At 41.2% G+C, this 16,548-nt stretch overlaps 1 protein-coding gene across 1 annotated transcript in view; it reads left to right on the top strand.

The window, feature by feature from the left end:
• Positions 1-7,676, top strand: part of slc9a8 (solute carrier family 9 member 8) — a gene marked incomplete at its 5' end in the record, with an annotated part of 28,171 nt that extends 20,495 nt beyond the window's left edge. Inside the window, 8 exons of the mRNA XM_079226443.1 lie at positions 468-615; positions 864-969; positions 1,054-1,170; positions 1,491-1,573; positions 1,657-1,768; positions 3,159-3,379; positions 5,026-5,172; positions 7,009-7,676. Coding sequence (XP_079082569.1) covers positions 468-615; positions 864-969; positions 1,054-1,170; positions 1,491-1,573; positions 1,657-1,768; positions 3,159-3,379; positions 5,026-5,172; positions 7,009-7,122 — 1,048 coding nt within the window. The 3' untranslated portion in view covers positions 7,123-7,676. The remainder of the gene's footprint in view (positions 1-467; positions 616-863; positions 970-1,053; positions 1,171-1,490; positions 1,574-1,656; positions 1,769-3,158; positions 3,380-5,025; positions 5,173-7,008) is intronic.
• Between the last annotated feature and the right edge of the window lie 8,872 nt (positions 7,677-16,548).

Below are 16,548 nucleotides of genomic sequence, written 5' to 3'. Positions count from 1 at the left end.
AGGGTTCCTCGCACATTTCAACAACAAGGCGATTCAAGGTGCTTCACATAAATAAAAGCATCAGAATATAATGCAGAAAAAAACAAGATTTTAAAAACAATTACAAACATTCTTTTCATTAAAAAAAACAGTCAAAAGAAATAAATAGAGTAAAATAATAAGAAATCAAATGCAGTAGTGAGTGGATTTAACGACCGGTATCGACCCAAGAATCACTTCAACAACTAATAAAACATAAGTGAGCCTGAGGATGGCCGTTATATTCATTAATTCCATCTTTAATTGATGAATTAATTCATTTTTATTTCTGATTTAATGTCTCCAGCTTTCAGTCCACTCCTTCATGTGTTCTGCTGTCTGCCTCTAAAGCGCTCTGCTGGGGTTCTACTGCCCTCTAGGGGCAGATAGAGGCGTTACAGCTGTAACATTATATATATATATTTATATTTAATTCCTGTGTCTTCCAGCACAGCGGAGGGCTTCTTCTCGCGCTCCGACAGCTCCTCCTCCTCGGTGTCCGGCTGGCAGACTTTCCTGCAGGCGTTGAGTTACTTCCTTCAAATGTTCTTCGGTTCTGCAGCACTGGGAACCCTCACCGGCCTCATCTCAGCCCTCGTATCCTGAGTGTGTGTGTGTGTGTGTGTGTGTGTGTGTGTGTGTGTGTGTGTGTGTGTGTGTGTGTGTGTGTGTGCACACGCTTTAAACTCATATATATATATATATATATGTGTGTGTGTGCTTTAAAGTCATATATGTGTGTTTTTTTAAACTCGTATATCTGTGTGTGTGAAAGTGCTTTAAACTTGTGTGTGTGTGTGTGTATATATATTATTCTTATTTAAATTCCCTAACTCACTGGTTAGTTTCTAAAGCACTTTGATCTGAGGAAGACTCCTTCACTGGAGTTCGGGATGATGATAATCTTTGCGTACCTCCCCTACGGACTGGCAGAGGGCATCAAGCTGTCAGGTGGACACACACACACACACACACACACACACTCACACACACACCCTCACAGGGCTCCTTTAATGCCGTGTTCCTCTCCCACAGGCATCATGTCCATCCTGTTCGCCGGCATCGTGATGTCTCACTACACGCATCACAACTTGTCTCCCGTCACTCAGATCCTGATGCAGCAGACGCTCCGCACCATGGCCTTCATGTGCGGTCAGTGAGTCACCACTTCACCCCCAATTAGTTCCTCTTTTTCACCACATCACGCCAGTGTGTGTGTGTGTCGACACAGAGAGGTTAGCGTAATGCTACAGTAGCGTCCGTTATATCAGAACTTTAAGTGTTTATTCATTGAAAGAAGAGCAAAGGATGTTTTTGCTTCGGTGAGAGTTTGATTGACAGGTGGTTCGTCCAATCGCCTGTCAAGTGCTTTTTCTTTTTTAAATGAATGCTCTTTTTTCTAAATAAGTTTCTTTGTAACAACTTGAGTGGTCGGCAGCGGCATAAATGATGTAATTCCTGTTTCCCTCCAGAGACCTGCGTGTTCGCCTTCCTCGGTCTCTCCATCTTCAGCTTCCCCCATAAGTTTGAACTGTCCTTCGTCGTCTGGTGCATCGTGAGTTCTCTTGCTCTTCTTCTTTTAGACGTTCTCTAAATGTCCGTTCCCCTCCCGACGCTCGCGTGGTTCTCTCTCCGTAGATCCTGGTTCTCCTCGGCCGGGCGGTGAACATCTTCCCTCTGACGTTCCTGCTCAACTTCTTCAGAGACACCAAGATCACGCCCAAGATGATGTTCGTCATGTGGTTCAGTGGTGAGGAGACGTGAGCTTCTGGAACCACAGGGAGTCAGCTCTTAAGGCTTTTGATCAACCCCCGGGGAAAGAAATATATATATATTTATTTTTAATTTAAATGTTTAAATCATTTTAGTTTAATTAGTTTAATAAAATAAAAATATATGTATATATCTATATATCTATATCTATATCTATATATATATATATATATATATAAAATATATATATATATACATTTAAATTAATTAATATTTTAACAAAATTAAAAATAAAATACAAAATATGTATATAAATATGTATTTTTTATTTTATTATTTATATATTATATATTTAAAATATATACATTTTTAGTGTAAAAAAATAATATATATATATATATATATATATATAAAATAATATATATGTACATGATATAAACATTTTATTTATTTTTAACTTTGTATATATATATATTTTTAATATTTATATATATTTTTTTTTAGATATATATATTTTTTATTTTATATTAATTTTATTTGTATATATTTTTACCCAATGAGAAATAACTGCGATAAAAGATATTATTGTAATTTTAAGACATAATTATCATATAATAGCCTATAAATGCAATTACGTCCCTTCAAAGAGCAATTTACTTCTTTTTTTTTTTAATATATATATATACAGACAATGGAATTGGAATGTGAAAGAAATATTAAAATATTCTAAATTAAATTAAACCACGCAACCAAAGCAATACATGAAATGGACTCTCGGGCTCTGTTAACAAAAACATGTCTGCCCAAGTCTTAAAATGTAAAGAGGGGTTTATTTTATTATTTTGGCATCATGTTAAAAACAAACCTGCATGTAAACACAACAGGCGATCAAGGTCATAAATCATACGATAAATCCATAACATTATTATTGCGACAGGCTGAGTCATTATAAAACACACAAAAAAAGACACTTATTTTTTATATTATTTAGTGTTTTTTTCTTTTATATATACATATATATTATATATAAAACAAAACCCCCCAAAAACACTTGTTTTTTATATTATCTAGTGTTTTTTTTATTTTATATTTATATATATATATATATATATATATATATATATATATATATATATATGTATATAAAAATGTAAAAAACACTAGATAATATAAAAAACAAGTGTTTTTTTATGTTTTTTTATTTTATATATAATATAAATAATAAAGACCACAAAAAAAGTGTCCATATTTTTTTAAATACATTTATTTATAATAAAAAAATCTGGACACTTTCTTTTAATATTATTTATTGCTTTTAATGTTTTTTTATTTTTTATATATATAAAAAAAAAAGGGTCCAGATTATTTACATACACTTATTATAGATCAATGCATATAATTGTGTATAATCCTCCTCCCGTCCTCAGGCCTGCGAGGCGCGATCCCGTACGCGCTGAGCCTCCACCTGGGCCTGGAGCCCATCGAGAAGCGGCAGCTGATCGGCACCACCACCATCATCATCGTCCTCTTCACCATCCTGCTCATGGGGGGCGGGACCATGCCGCTCATTCGCCTGATGGACATCGAGGAGAGCCAATCACGGCGCAAGAGCAAGAAGGACATCAACCTCAGCAAGACGCAGAAAATGGTGACGGACGAAACACATGCACACACACACACACACACACACACATATATATACAAGCAGACACACACACATTCACTCACACACAGACGCTCACGCACACATGCTCACACACACATATATCTAGACACACATACAAACACCCACACATATACACACACACACGCTCACACATATACAGACACACACGCTCACACACACATATATACAGACACACACACGCTCACACATTCAGACACACACGCTCACACACACACACGCTCACACATATACAGACACACACGCTCACACACACATACGCACACACATATGCAGACACACACACACACGCTCACACATATACAGACACACACGCTCACACACACATATACACACGCTCACATATACACACGCTCACACACACATATACACACGCTCACATATACAGACACACACGCTCACACACACATATACACACGCTCACATATACAGACACACACGCTCACACACACATATACACACGCTCACATATACAGACACACACGCACACATATACACACGCTCACATATACACACGCTCACATATACAGACACACACGCTCACACACACATATACACACGCTCACATATACACACGCTCACACACACATATACACACGCTCACATATACAGACACACACGCTCACACACACATATACACACGCTCACATATACAGACACACACGCTCACACACACATATACACACGCTCACATATACAGACACACACGCACACATATACACACGCTCACATATACACACGCTCACATATACACACGCTCACACACACATATACACACGCTCACATATACAGACACACACGCACACATACACACGCTCACATATACAGACAGATACACACGCTCACATATACAGACAGACACACACACATATACACACGCTCACACACACATATAGACACGCTCACATATACAGACACACACGCTCACATATACACACGCTCACACACACATATACACACGCACACATATACACACGCACACATATACACACGCACACATATACACACATTTACACACACGCGCGCGCTCACACATATACAGACACACACACACACATACAGACACGCACACATATACACACGCTCACATATACACACATTTACACACACACGCGCGCTCACATATATACAGACACACACACGCTCACATATATACAGACACACACACACATATACACACGCTCACATATACACACGCTCACATATACACACGCTCACACACACGCGCTCACATATATACAGACACACACACGCTCACACACATATATACACACGCTCACACACATATATACAGACACACACGCTCACACATATATATACAGACACACACACATACAGACACGCACACATATACACACGCGCTCACACACACACACACACACACACAGCTCATAGGGGACACACATCAAAGGGTTGGTTGTTGGTCCGTATGAAGGCCACTGAGCCGCTCTCATCTCAGAGATGATCTCTGAGTAACACTTCCTTTCTTCCTCTCCATTCATCTTTTCTCTCCTTTCATCTTGCCCCTCTCCTCCTCCCCCCCTCCTCTCCTCTCCTCTCCTCCTCCCCCCTCCTCTCCTCTCCTCTCCTCCTCCCCCTCCTCCCCCCAGGGTAACACCATCGAGGCAGAGCACCTATCGGAGCTGACGGAGGAGGAGTACGAGGCTCACATCTACCAGAGACAAGACCTGAAGGGCTTCATGTGGCTGGACGCCAAATACCTGAACCCCTTCTTCACCCGCCGGCTCACCCAAGAGGTGAGAACACCTGGGAGGTCGTCTTCTTCTTCTGCTTCTGCTTCTTCTTCTTCTTCTTCTTCTTCTTCTTCTGCTTCTTCTGCTTCTTCTTCTTCTTCTGCTTCTTCTGCTTCTTCTTCTTCTTCTTCTGCTTCTTCTTCTTCTGCTTCTTCTTCTGCTTCTTCTTCTTCTTTTGCTTCTTTTGCTTCTTCTGCTTCTTCTTCTTCTTCTTCTTCTTTTGCTTCTTCTTCTTCTTCTTCTTCTTCTTCTGCTTCTTCTGCTTCTTCTTCTTCTTTTGCTTCTTCTTCTTCTTCTGCTTCTTCTTCTTCTTCTTCTTCTTCTTCTTTTGCTTCTTCTTCTTCTGCTTCTTCTTCTGCTTCTTCTTCTGCTTCTTCTGCTTCTTCTTCTGCTTCTTCTGCTTCTTCTGCTTCTTCTTCTTCTTCTGCTTCTTCTGCTTCTTCTTCTTCTTCTTCTTCTTCTTCTTCTTCTGCTTCTTCTGCTTCTTCTTCTTCTGCTTCTTCTTCTTCTTCTTCTTCTTCTGCTTCTTCTTCTTTTGCTTCTTTTGCTTCTTCTTCTTCTTCTGCTTCTTCTGCTTCTTCTTCTTCTTTTGCTTCTTCTTCTTCTTCTTCTGCTTCTTCTGCTTCTTCTTCTTCTGCTTCTTTTGCTTCTTCTTCTTCTTCTTCTTCTTCTGCTTCTTCTTCTTTTGCTTCTTTTGCTTCTTCTGCTTCTTCTTCTTCTTCTGCTTCTTCTGCTTCTTCTTCTTCTGCTTCTTCTTCTTCTTCTTCTTCTTCTTCTTTTGCTTCTTCTTCTTCTGCTTCTTCTTCTGCTTCTTCTGCTTCTGCTTCTTCTTCTGCTTCTTCTTCTTCTTCTTCTTCTTCTGCTTCTTCAGCTTCTTCTTCTTCTTCTTCTTCTTCTGCTTCTTCTTCTCAATTCTTCCTTCTCCTGCTTCGTCTTCTTCTTGTCCTCCTTCTTCCTCTTCCATTTTCTTTTCCTTCTCCCTTTCTCCTCTTCCTTCTCCTTCTTCCACCTTCGTCCTTCTTCTTCTTCTTCTTTTTCTTCTTCTTCTTCTTCTTTTCCTCCTCATCTTCCTTTTCCTTCTTCTCCCTTTCTTCTTCTTCTACTTCTTCTTGCTTCTCCTCCTCCTCATCATCCTTCTTTTTCTTCTTCATCATCTGCTTTTTCTCCTCCTCATTACTGTGCAGTGTATTCAGTGTGTGTGTGTGTGTGTGTGTGTGTGTGCGTGTGTGATCAGCACACTAACAACAACACACTCCTCTGTCCCTCAGTGAGAAAGTACCGACTTTAACAAACACACATTTATGAGTTGAGGGAACAAACTTTGACAAATTAAATATTTTCCTCCGCTTTCTAAATTCGGCAAATCCAATCAATTAGGAAAGCTCTTTTTGTTGGGAGGTTTACTGGTGACAAACCAGTGGTGCTGGTCCTCCTGATTTTGTTATTTGGTGAAAAGCACTGAATTTCCTGCAACTCCTTCACAATAAAAGCACGGTGTCGCAATGTGGCGGCAATCCGAAGTCACAATAAATGTGTCTGGTTTGCATATCTAGCATAATATATTTCATTTAGTTTCTTTCCTATCACGGGTTCATACTTTACACTATATGAATGAGTTTAGTATCACAACCATGTGAAGCAGCCTTTGTAATTATGACTCAGTCCTAGATGGTGACCAATAAAAACTAAAACCCTCTGCAAGACATTTCATGTGAAACCAAAACTCTCTCAGTGTTTACAACAAGCAGAACCTTCAGAGCTCCACCACATTGGGATCTGGCTGCCGGGCGACTTCATTCTATTTGTGTGTGTAATGTGTGTAATGTGTGTTTCTCACAGGACTTGTTGCACGGCCGGATCCAGATGAAGACCCTGACCAACAAGTGGTACGAGGAAGTCCGCCAGGGACCCTCCGGCTCGGAGAACGACGACGACGAAGCCGAACTTCTGTGAAACGGAGCGAAGCGCTTTCAGTTTCACGAGAAGAAAAAAGAACAAAGACTGGACATTGTGTGTCCCTGGGCCAAGAGTGTGTGTGTGTGTGTGTGTGTGTGTGAGAGAGTCACATGCACTTCCTGTTTGTTCCTCTGCCAACTTAATGTGACCGAGAAGTTTCACTCTTTTTGTGCACAACGTGAGCTCGAATCCAAGTGCAGCTCCAGTAAAACTAGATTTGAAAATGATATTTCTTAAATAAATGCCTTCGGTGACTTGCTTAAAGAAACACAGGAAGTCCAGTTGATCCTGAGAATCTTTCTCCAGGTGTTTCCTTCATGAAGTTTGAGGCCTGAATTAAATGTGAAGCAATACTGCAGCACCTTTTCACCTTTCTGTTGTTCTGGTCTGTGAGCAGCCGGCTTTTTTAAAAACTCTGCTGGAGGCTTTTACTTTGCGTCGGAGGGGAAAGGATGAAACACAATATTACTCCAAGTTTAATCTCATTTCTTTTTTCTATTAAATGGGATTAGTGAGCTTCGAATAGCTTCCTGAGATTGAATTATCTCCGTGTCTCCACATTCGTATGCGTGTATAACTCGTATGTGTGTGTGTGTGTATATATATATATATATATATATATATATATATATATATATATATATATATATATATATATATATATATATATATATATTACATACATATGTAAGGAAGATTAAACACGAGGCGCCAGCGCTGCTCCCTGCAGCACACAAAGAGAAGAGGCAGTGAATGTTAATGAATATACTTTCCGTAACATTACACACCTGCAGCTCACGGCCTCCAGCCGTCTTTTACAATCATGTTTCCACTTTGCTTTCCCTTTTTAAATAACTGGTCTGTGTTTACCTTCAGTCTCTGGAAAGGCTCATGCCACTACGTTGTGTACGTTCAACTTGAAATGCAATTGATATTTTTCCCCCACTATGCTTTCCAGAATGAAGAAAAGCACCAATGAATGTGTGGGTAACTGGGAATAATGTCTCCTGAATGTGGATCTATTTTTATTTTCTATTTATTTGTGTGTTTGTTTGTGGGATAAAAGGCTTTTATATGAGCTCTATGAGCAGAATTATAGAAACTAAAAGTCTGTAATAAAACACATGATGACATCTGACATGTATCGAATACTTCTTTCACGAAGAGCTCTGTCTCTTTAAGAAGAGCTCTGTCTCTTTAAGAAGAGCTCCGCCTCTTTGAGAAGATATGTCTCTTTAAGAAGAGCTTTGCCTCTTTAAGAAGAGCTCTGTGTCTTTAAGAAGAGCTCCGCCTCTTTGAGAAGATCTCTGCCTCTTTAAGAAGAGCTCTGTCTCTTTTAAGAAAAGCTCTGTCTCTTTAAGAAGAGCTCTGTGTCTTTTAAGAAAAGCTCTGTCTCTTTAAGAAGAGCTACGCCTCTTTGAGAAGATCTCTGCCTCTTTAAGAAGAGCTCTGTCTCTTTAAGAAGAGCTGTGTCTTTAAGAAGAGCTCTGTCTCTTTTAAGAAGAGCTCCGCCTCTTTAAGAAGCACTCCGCTCGGTCTCTTTAAGAAGATCTCTGTCTCTTTAAGAAGCGCTCTGTCTCTTTAAGAAGATCTCTGCCTCTTTGAGAAGAGCTCTGTCTCTTCAAGAAGAGCTCCGCCTCTTTAAGAAGAGATTCGCCTCTTTAAGAAGAGCTCTGTCTCTTTAAGAAGCGCTCTGTCTCTTTAAGAAGATCTCTGCCTCTTTGAGAAGAGCTCCGCCTCTTCAAGAAGAGCTCCGCATCTTTAAGAAGAGATTCGCCTCTTTAAGAAGAGCTCTGTCTCTTTAAGAAGAGCTCCGCCTCTTTAAGAAGAGATTCGCCTCTTTAAGAAGAGCTCTGTCTCTTTAAGAAGAGCTCCTCCTCTTTAAGAAGAGCTCCGCCTCTTCAAGAAGAGCTCCGCCTCTTTAAGAAGAGATTCGCCTCTTTAAGAAGAGCTCTGTCTCTTTAAGAAGAGCTCCTCCTCTTTAAGAAGAGCTCTGTCTCTTTAAGAAGAGCTCCGTCTCTTTAAGAAGAGATTTGCCTCTTTAAGAAGAGGTCCGTCTCTTGAAGAGTTTGTCGTTTTGCCAAATTTTCCAAATATTTTTATGGAGAAAGAAAGACTTTTTTTTTTTTGAATCCTGATGTTTGGACTCTTAACTTATTAGCAACAGTTAAAACTCTTTTTTTATCATTTTATTTTTCTAGTTCATCATTATGCTTTTATTTATTAATTATATCTGTCTTGTCAGTCACTTATGAAGCACTTTGAGATGCATTTGATTTGATTTTTCAAAATGAGCTTTATAGATAAAGTTTGATTGATTGACTGTAATATTTTGATACTTTGCATTAAAACATCTTGAGGCTTTTTCTAATCCGTCCAGACTCGACGCCTCGGGAACGCCTGGAGAAAGTCTCTTCAAATATGGCCGTAATCAATGCAAACAAATAAATAAATCAGTTTGTGTTGTTGCTGCTCACCAACCAGCGCACACTGAATGCAGAACACATTGTAAGGCAGTATTAAAGTATTATTTTTGTGCTAAACGTGCAATGAAAATGCATTTGCCTGCTAGTTGAATGTTTGTAATGAGAGGTTACAACCAGCAGGGGGCGGTCTAAACCCACATCAGTCCATAAAAAAAGAGTGGATGACAAAAGTTGCATTTTCTCCTTTTTATTACCCAGCTATACCCAGTAACTTCTCCACTGTGCTTTAAATATAGTTACACATGTTTACAATGGGATAATTTACACACATTTACAGAACAGAAATCTAAACATGGGATAAAGCCAGATTTAAAAAGTCCTTAAAAGAGATGTTTTGTTAAATTAAACACATTTTGAAGACTAAAGGTGAAACTTCACCAGTTCATTACTGACATTAAGAGGAGGATTTATTGTAAGTTGTATGAAATGTTATGTTTAGATATGCAAATGAGGCATAATCTATGATCCCTTTCCAAATAGCAATCAGCCTGTGGACTAAAGGAGAGAAGGTAATTGCTATCCTGGTTTACACAGGTGAGGAATTACTGTCTCACGCTGGGAGCCTTTGATTGCATGAAAATGAAACATGCACATGAGATGGATTTTACAGATGAGAACAACCATGTGGACCACAGCAGGGGATTTCAATGATTAGCATGCATTCAATCAGAAATAATGGACTCCTTTTTGCAATCAGCTATTGGTCAGTTTCAAATTTAAATGAACACGGAGCAGCCGCCTTCATCCCCAAAGACCATAATCAATCGGAGGTATTCTTTGTTGTTATCAGGCGGCAGCCTCCGGGTGGGAAAAGTGAAGCGCTTTAAAGCTGCATTCTCTCTCCTGACCACCAGGGGGTGACTCCTCCGGTTGTATAGAAGTATATGCTTCATGTGTTAAAGCTGCATTCTCTCTCCTGACCACCAGGGGGCGACTGTCCCGGTTGTATAGAAGTCTATGCTTCATGTGTTAAAGCTGCATTCTCTCTCCTGACCACCAGGAGGCGACTGTTCCGGTTGTATAGAAGTCTATGCTTCATGTGTTAAAGCTGCATTCTCTCTTCTGACCACCAGGGGGCGACTGCTCCGGTTGTATAGAAGTCAATGCTTCATGTGTTTAAGCTGCATTCTCTCTCCTGACCACCAGGGGGTGACTCCTCCGGTTGTATAGAAGTCTATGCTTCATGTGTTAAAGCTGCATTCTCTCTCCTGACCACCAGGGGGCGACTGCTCCGGTTGTATAGAAGTCTATGCTTCATGTGTTAAAGCTGCATTCTCTCTCCTGACCACCAGGGGGCGACTGCTCCGGTTGTATAGAAGTCAATGCTTCATGTGTTTAAGCTGCATTCTCTCTCCTGACCACCAGGGGGTGACTCCTCTGGTTGTATAGAAGTCTATATAAATGACTCTACTTCTCTTGATGTATTCCCTCAGTAAACATTGTAAACATGAGTTTATGTCTCAATCTCTAGTTTCAAGTCTTCTTCAATACAGCATGATGTTCATTTAGTAAATTATGGTCATTTAGAGTCAAACAGACCATAAAGCAGGGGACGCTTTAGGGCGGGGCTTACTATGATTGACAGGTCTCTACCACAGCGTTGTCCCAGTCTGGTTGTTGTCCGTGTTTTCATCTCAGGAACTTCATGAAAGTTGTCTGCAGATGGATGCATGCGGGCGTTTCTTATATCTGGCTCACTGAGGATGTGAAAGCATGAACTTTTCTCTGATTTAGGTCCGATAGGTTTCCATGGGAACCGACTTCAGGTCAGTGATGAGTGTTTTTTTAAATTCTTCTCTTCTTCAAGCGGGATTCTGTCGACAGTCACTGTGCTGAAACCGGCTGCTTCAGCTCAGTGTCTCGTTAGGGGGGTGACTAACGTCTGGAACGCCACTGAACTGAAAGCAAAAATAAGTAGAGTAGTGCAGCATATCAGTCATGAACTATTGGGCGTGAATATTTCACTATAATAAGCCGATCCAGGATGTCACACCACCGTGCAGCGCATACGGTCTTTTAAAAATAATCTTCCTTTATTAGTTTACAAAACTACTTAGTTAGGAATAGATCGTGATTGAAGTTACGTGACAAATAAATATATATATATATATATATATTATAATATATATATATATATATATATATATATATATATATAATATACATATATGTATATAATATATATATATATATAATATACATATATATATTATAATATATATATTATAATATATGATATATAGTTATACATATATTTTCTAAATATGAAATATTCATATATATTTAATATATATATTTTAAATATATATATATATTATATAATATATATATATTATATATATTATAATATATTTATATTATAATATATATAATATTATATATATATTATATATGTATATATCAATATAAAATGACATGACAAAAACAAGACTGCAGCTATTGCTTTTTCGTAAAACTTCCACATCACCCATGTTTGCTTCATCTTCCATGAAGCAAACTAATGCTGAGGATTTTAAAGGACTACTTTTTCCAACTCTCTCACTTCTTCCAGCAACCTCTGTGATCCTCAAAGCAGAAGGTTCATATATATATGAAGCAGGAAACTGTAATATTCTGCTGGGCGGCAGGCCGGCTGTGAGCCACCTCTGGTGGTGTGGTGTGATGCATTGTGGGTCGCTCGTTGCGCTACATTCCCAAAACACGCGTGCACCGGTCACAAGCAGCGGGTAATCACAGCTCTGGAGGCAGAGCGCTTTGTTGTCAGTGCTGAGCGAGCGTCCCGGGAGGGTCAGCGGGGGGGAGGGGTTCTGCACAGCGGGGAACCGAGGGAACCAAAGCCCGCAGAACCTAGAGCAGAACCCTGTGTGGCTCGGTGGAGGACACGGTGCTGCAGCAACCTGGGGGGAGGATTCCTCAGCATGAAAGGGAGCTGCTTATAATGCACTATAACTTAATATATATATATATATATATATATATATATATATATATATATATATATATATATATATATATATATATATATATATATATATGATGACAGCCTCATGTGCCGCTCATATAGAATGTATCTGAAAATATGAATTAAAAATGTAGGAATTATGTCCACATGAATTCTAATTAAATCCATTACTGATGCATGACATATGTTCAGAGACTGTGTATTCAGTGATCTACACTCTTAGAATTAAAGGTTCTAACCAGAACTCTAACTCAGAACTCTGCTTGTCCTCATAGGAGAGAACCCTTTGTAACACTGTGTGTGTGTGTGTGTGTGTGTGTGTGTGTGTGTGTGTGTGTGTGTGTGTGTGTGTGTGTGTGTGTGTGTGTGTGTGTGTGTGTGTTATTGCCCCGGGCTCGAAGGTGACTTGTGAACGTGTGTTTGCTCCCTCTGTCACTTTTCCAATGGGATCTTACAGGCAGCGATGTGTGTGTGTGTGTGTGTGTGTGTGTGTGTGTGTGTGAGTGTGTGAGAAAGAGAGAGAGTGTGTGAGAGAGTGTGAGCCGAGAGAGAGAGAGAATCTGTGTGTGTCTGTGCGAGGGAGAGAGAGAGACATACACGAACGGACGGACAGAGAGAGAGAGAGAGATTTAAATTGACTTCTCAGCAGAAAGAGGTCAAAGAGGTCAAAGAGGTCAAAGAGGTCAAAGCGGTCAATGACAGCATGATGACCCTCAGTCAGGCTGATGGTTAACGTTTTGGTGCTAATTAGACGACAGCATTAGGAGCTTTTATTAATAACCAGCATTATACCCACTGGATTGAAACACTAATTCCCTTCGCCCCCTGACTCAGAGCCCCGAGGCTGCATGATCAACTGGGGTTGATGGGAAGTTTATCTGCTAAACTAATGATTTATGTTCATGACCGATAAGTACCTGCTAAAGTTTAGCAGGTACTTATCGGTCATAAACACATAAATTGGACAATAAAAAAAATATGCAATGCCGCTAAATTAATCAGCATATCGCATTAGAATTCACCCTGAAGAGGGGACATAAATGTACGAGGCAAAGTCGATGGCAACACAACATTTTGTAATAAATTAAAAATATTAATATAATAAAGAGTTGAAAATGAAACACCAAAGTAGGGTTTACATGTTGTACTAGCTTGTCATTTTAAGTGTTGATTGTAAAAAGAAAAGTTATTTCCCATGAATGTTTACTTTTTTTGGGGGCCAAGGGAATTACCCACAATTCATAGCAATGTGAAGTTAAACACATGGTTAGCAGTAGAAAAAAGAAAGAAAGAAAGAAGGTGAACTGACTACAAATGTCAGGTGGCACCAGACAAAACAACAACATTTACCAAATGCTCCTCCGGCCGCCCGGTGCATCAGCGTCAACAGAAAAGGGTCTGAACGTTAGCTCCCCACCGCGCGGCTAACCTGGTTGGCGGCTAACTTGGTTGGCGGCTAACTTGGTTGGCGGCTAACCAGGCGGCGGCTAACAAGGCGACGGCTAACCAGGCGGCGGCTAACCAGGCGGCGGCTAACCAGGCGGCGGCTAACCAGGCGGTGGCTAACCAGGCGGCGGTTAACCAGGCGGTGGCAAACCAGGCGGCTAACAGGCGGCTAACCTGGTTGGCGGCTAACCTGGTTGGCGGCTAACAGGCGGCTAACCTGGTTGGCGGCTAACCTGGTTGGCGGCTAACCAGGCGGTGGCTAACCAGGCGGTGGCTAACCAGGCGGCTAACCTGGTTGGCGGCTAACAAGGCGGCGGTTAACAAGGCGGCGGTTAACCAGGCGGTGGCTAACCAGGCGGTGGCCAACCAGACGGCGGCTAACCTGGTTGGCGGCTAACAAGGCGGCAGCTAACAAGGCGGCGGCTAACCAGGCGGTGGCTAACAAGGCGGCGGTTAACCAGGCGGCGGTTAACCAGGCGGCGGCTAACTAGGCGGTGGCTAACAAGGCGGCGGTTAACCAGGCGGCGGCTAACTAGGCGGTGGCTAACAAGGCGGCGGTTAACCAGGCGGCAGTTAACCAGGCGGCGGCTAACCAGGCGGTGGCTAACCAGGCGGTGGCTAACCAGACGGTGCCTAACCAGGCGGCGGCTAAGCTAACCAGGCGGTGGCTAACCAGGCGGTGGCTAACCAGGCGGTGGCTAACAAGGCGGCGGCTGAGCTAACCAGGCAGCTCCTGTCTGCTTGGTTCGTTCCTCCAGCAGCGCCGGAGCAGCAGGCGGCTCCACGTTATCTGATTCCCTCTAAATGAAACACAAACTGGGCGGTGTGCGTCTGTCGGAGGCCCCGCAGAAAGCAGCGCATGATTGATTAGCATTCGAAAAGCACAAAAAAAGACTTCTTTGTCCGTTGTGGTCGCTTAAACCACAGACACTCACAGCCATTTGGCTTCACTTTGCTCTACTCGGACAAGAATGAAGAACATCAAGCAGCAAAAATAAATAAATAAACAAGTCTGCACTAAATTGGGTTAACTTGCTGAATTTTGTGTCTTTACAAAAAAGCTAGAAACAGCTATAGGTTTTTAATGGGTTCACCTGTTCACTTAACAACCAATTATGTTTTATACCAAGAAAAAACGTTAAAGCAAATTTTAGATTAAATAATTAAACTATGGAGTGCAAAACCGTGGTTTTTGTTGAGGAACTGCATGGCTTCACTTTGCAAGGTTGGAACAACCTCAGCACAGATGCCAACGTTAATATATTTAATATATTATATTGTCTCCATCCATCCATCTCAAGGTCTCAGGTTTTATTTTCCTGTGACTTTTACAGCGTTAGTATTTATTTATGTTAAATAAATCAAAGAACATTAACCATAACGTGTTTATGTATCTACACATTTAAGACTTTAGAATTTTGCAAAAAAAAAATTCTTTCTTTCCCGTAAATGTACAACTTTAACCTTGGATTTATTTTTCCTGTATATTGCTTATAGACCAGCATCCAGAAGCTGATTGGTTCATTGATCAAAGACGTTAAAACAAAAGATGGATCAAAAGAAATGAGGTGAAAAGCAGAAAAAGTGTTTTATGTGAAGCACAAACATTCTTAGCACAATAGGTGTGACCTCTGCACCTCTCTGCGCACGGGGGGTCGGGCTCTTACATCATAAACGCTCAAAGAGGTGAGGTGGGCGCTGAAAAGGTGTTCTCTCTGCATATTGCTGCACATTGTGTTGCACACAATGTTCTCGCTGCACATTGTGTGCAACACAATACTTCTGACATTGAGGGAGGCGACACCTCTCACGTGTCTACAGAGAGCTGAAGTTTTGAACTGTCAGTATATACAGTATAATTACTCCCGGAGTCCAGCAAAAGCATGTAACAGCTTGGTGCTCTGTACCCTCCATCAAGGAGGCGTAGAGGTGTGCAGGCTGGCTGCCAGCGGACTCTGCAGTCGCCATTAGTCTGTCCCTTTTATTAGATTGCCATGAGATATGTTCCAGCTTCCCACACCTGTAGCATCTCAGAGAACCCCTCTCTGGAATTTTTTTTCTTTGCTCTTGCTCAGTCTGATAACGTCCCTGTATATTGATCTGCCGGGTTGTGTTACTTTGAGTGGGTCTTTGGATTTGCTGGTCGTCCTTGAGACATGGGTTGCTCCTTTTTTCCCTTGCGGAGCATTTCATTAGTGGCCTGGTACTGTTCAACTGCCTCCACCAAGGCACCGGCTGTGGGAAAACACCGCTGTAGACTAACACCACTGTAGGCTAACACCGCTGTAGTCTAACACCGCTGTAGGCTAACACTGGCTGTAGGCTAACACCGCTGTAGTCTAACACCGCTGTAGGCTAACACTGGCTGTAGGCTAACACTGGCTGTAGACTAACACCGCTGTAGTCTAACACCGCTGTAGGCTAACACTGGCTGTAGGCTAACACTGGCTGTAGACAAACACCGCTGTAGGCTAACACCGCTATAGTCTAACACCAGCTGTAGGCTAACACCGCTATAGGCTAACACCG

The sequence above is a fragment of the Taurulus bubalis genome, assembly GCF_910589615.1.
Source record: "Taurulus bubalis genome assembly, chromosome: 11".
Classification (NCBI taxonomy): Eukaryota; Metazoa; Chordata; class Actinopteri; order Perciformes; family Cottidae; genus Taurulus; species Taurulus bubalis.
The sequence above is the reverse complement of the archived record's forward strand: the minus strand, read 5'-3'. Positions and strand labels throughout refer to the sequence as shown.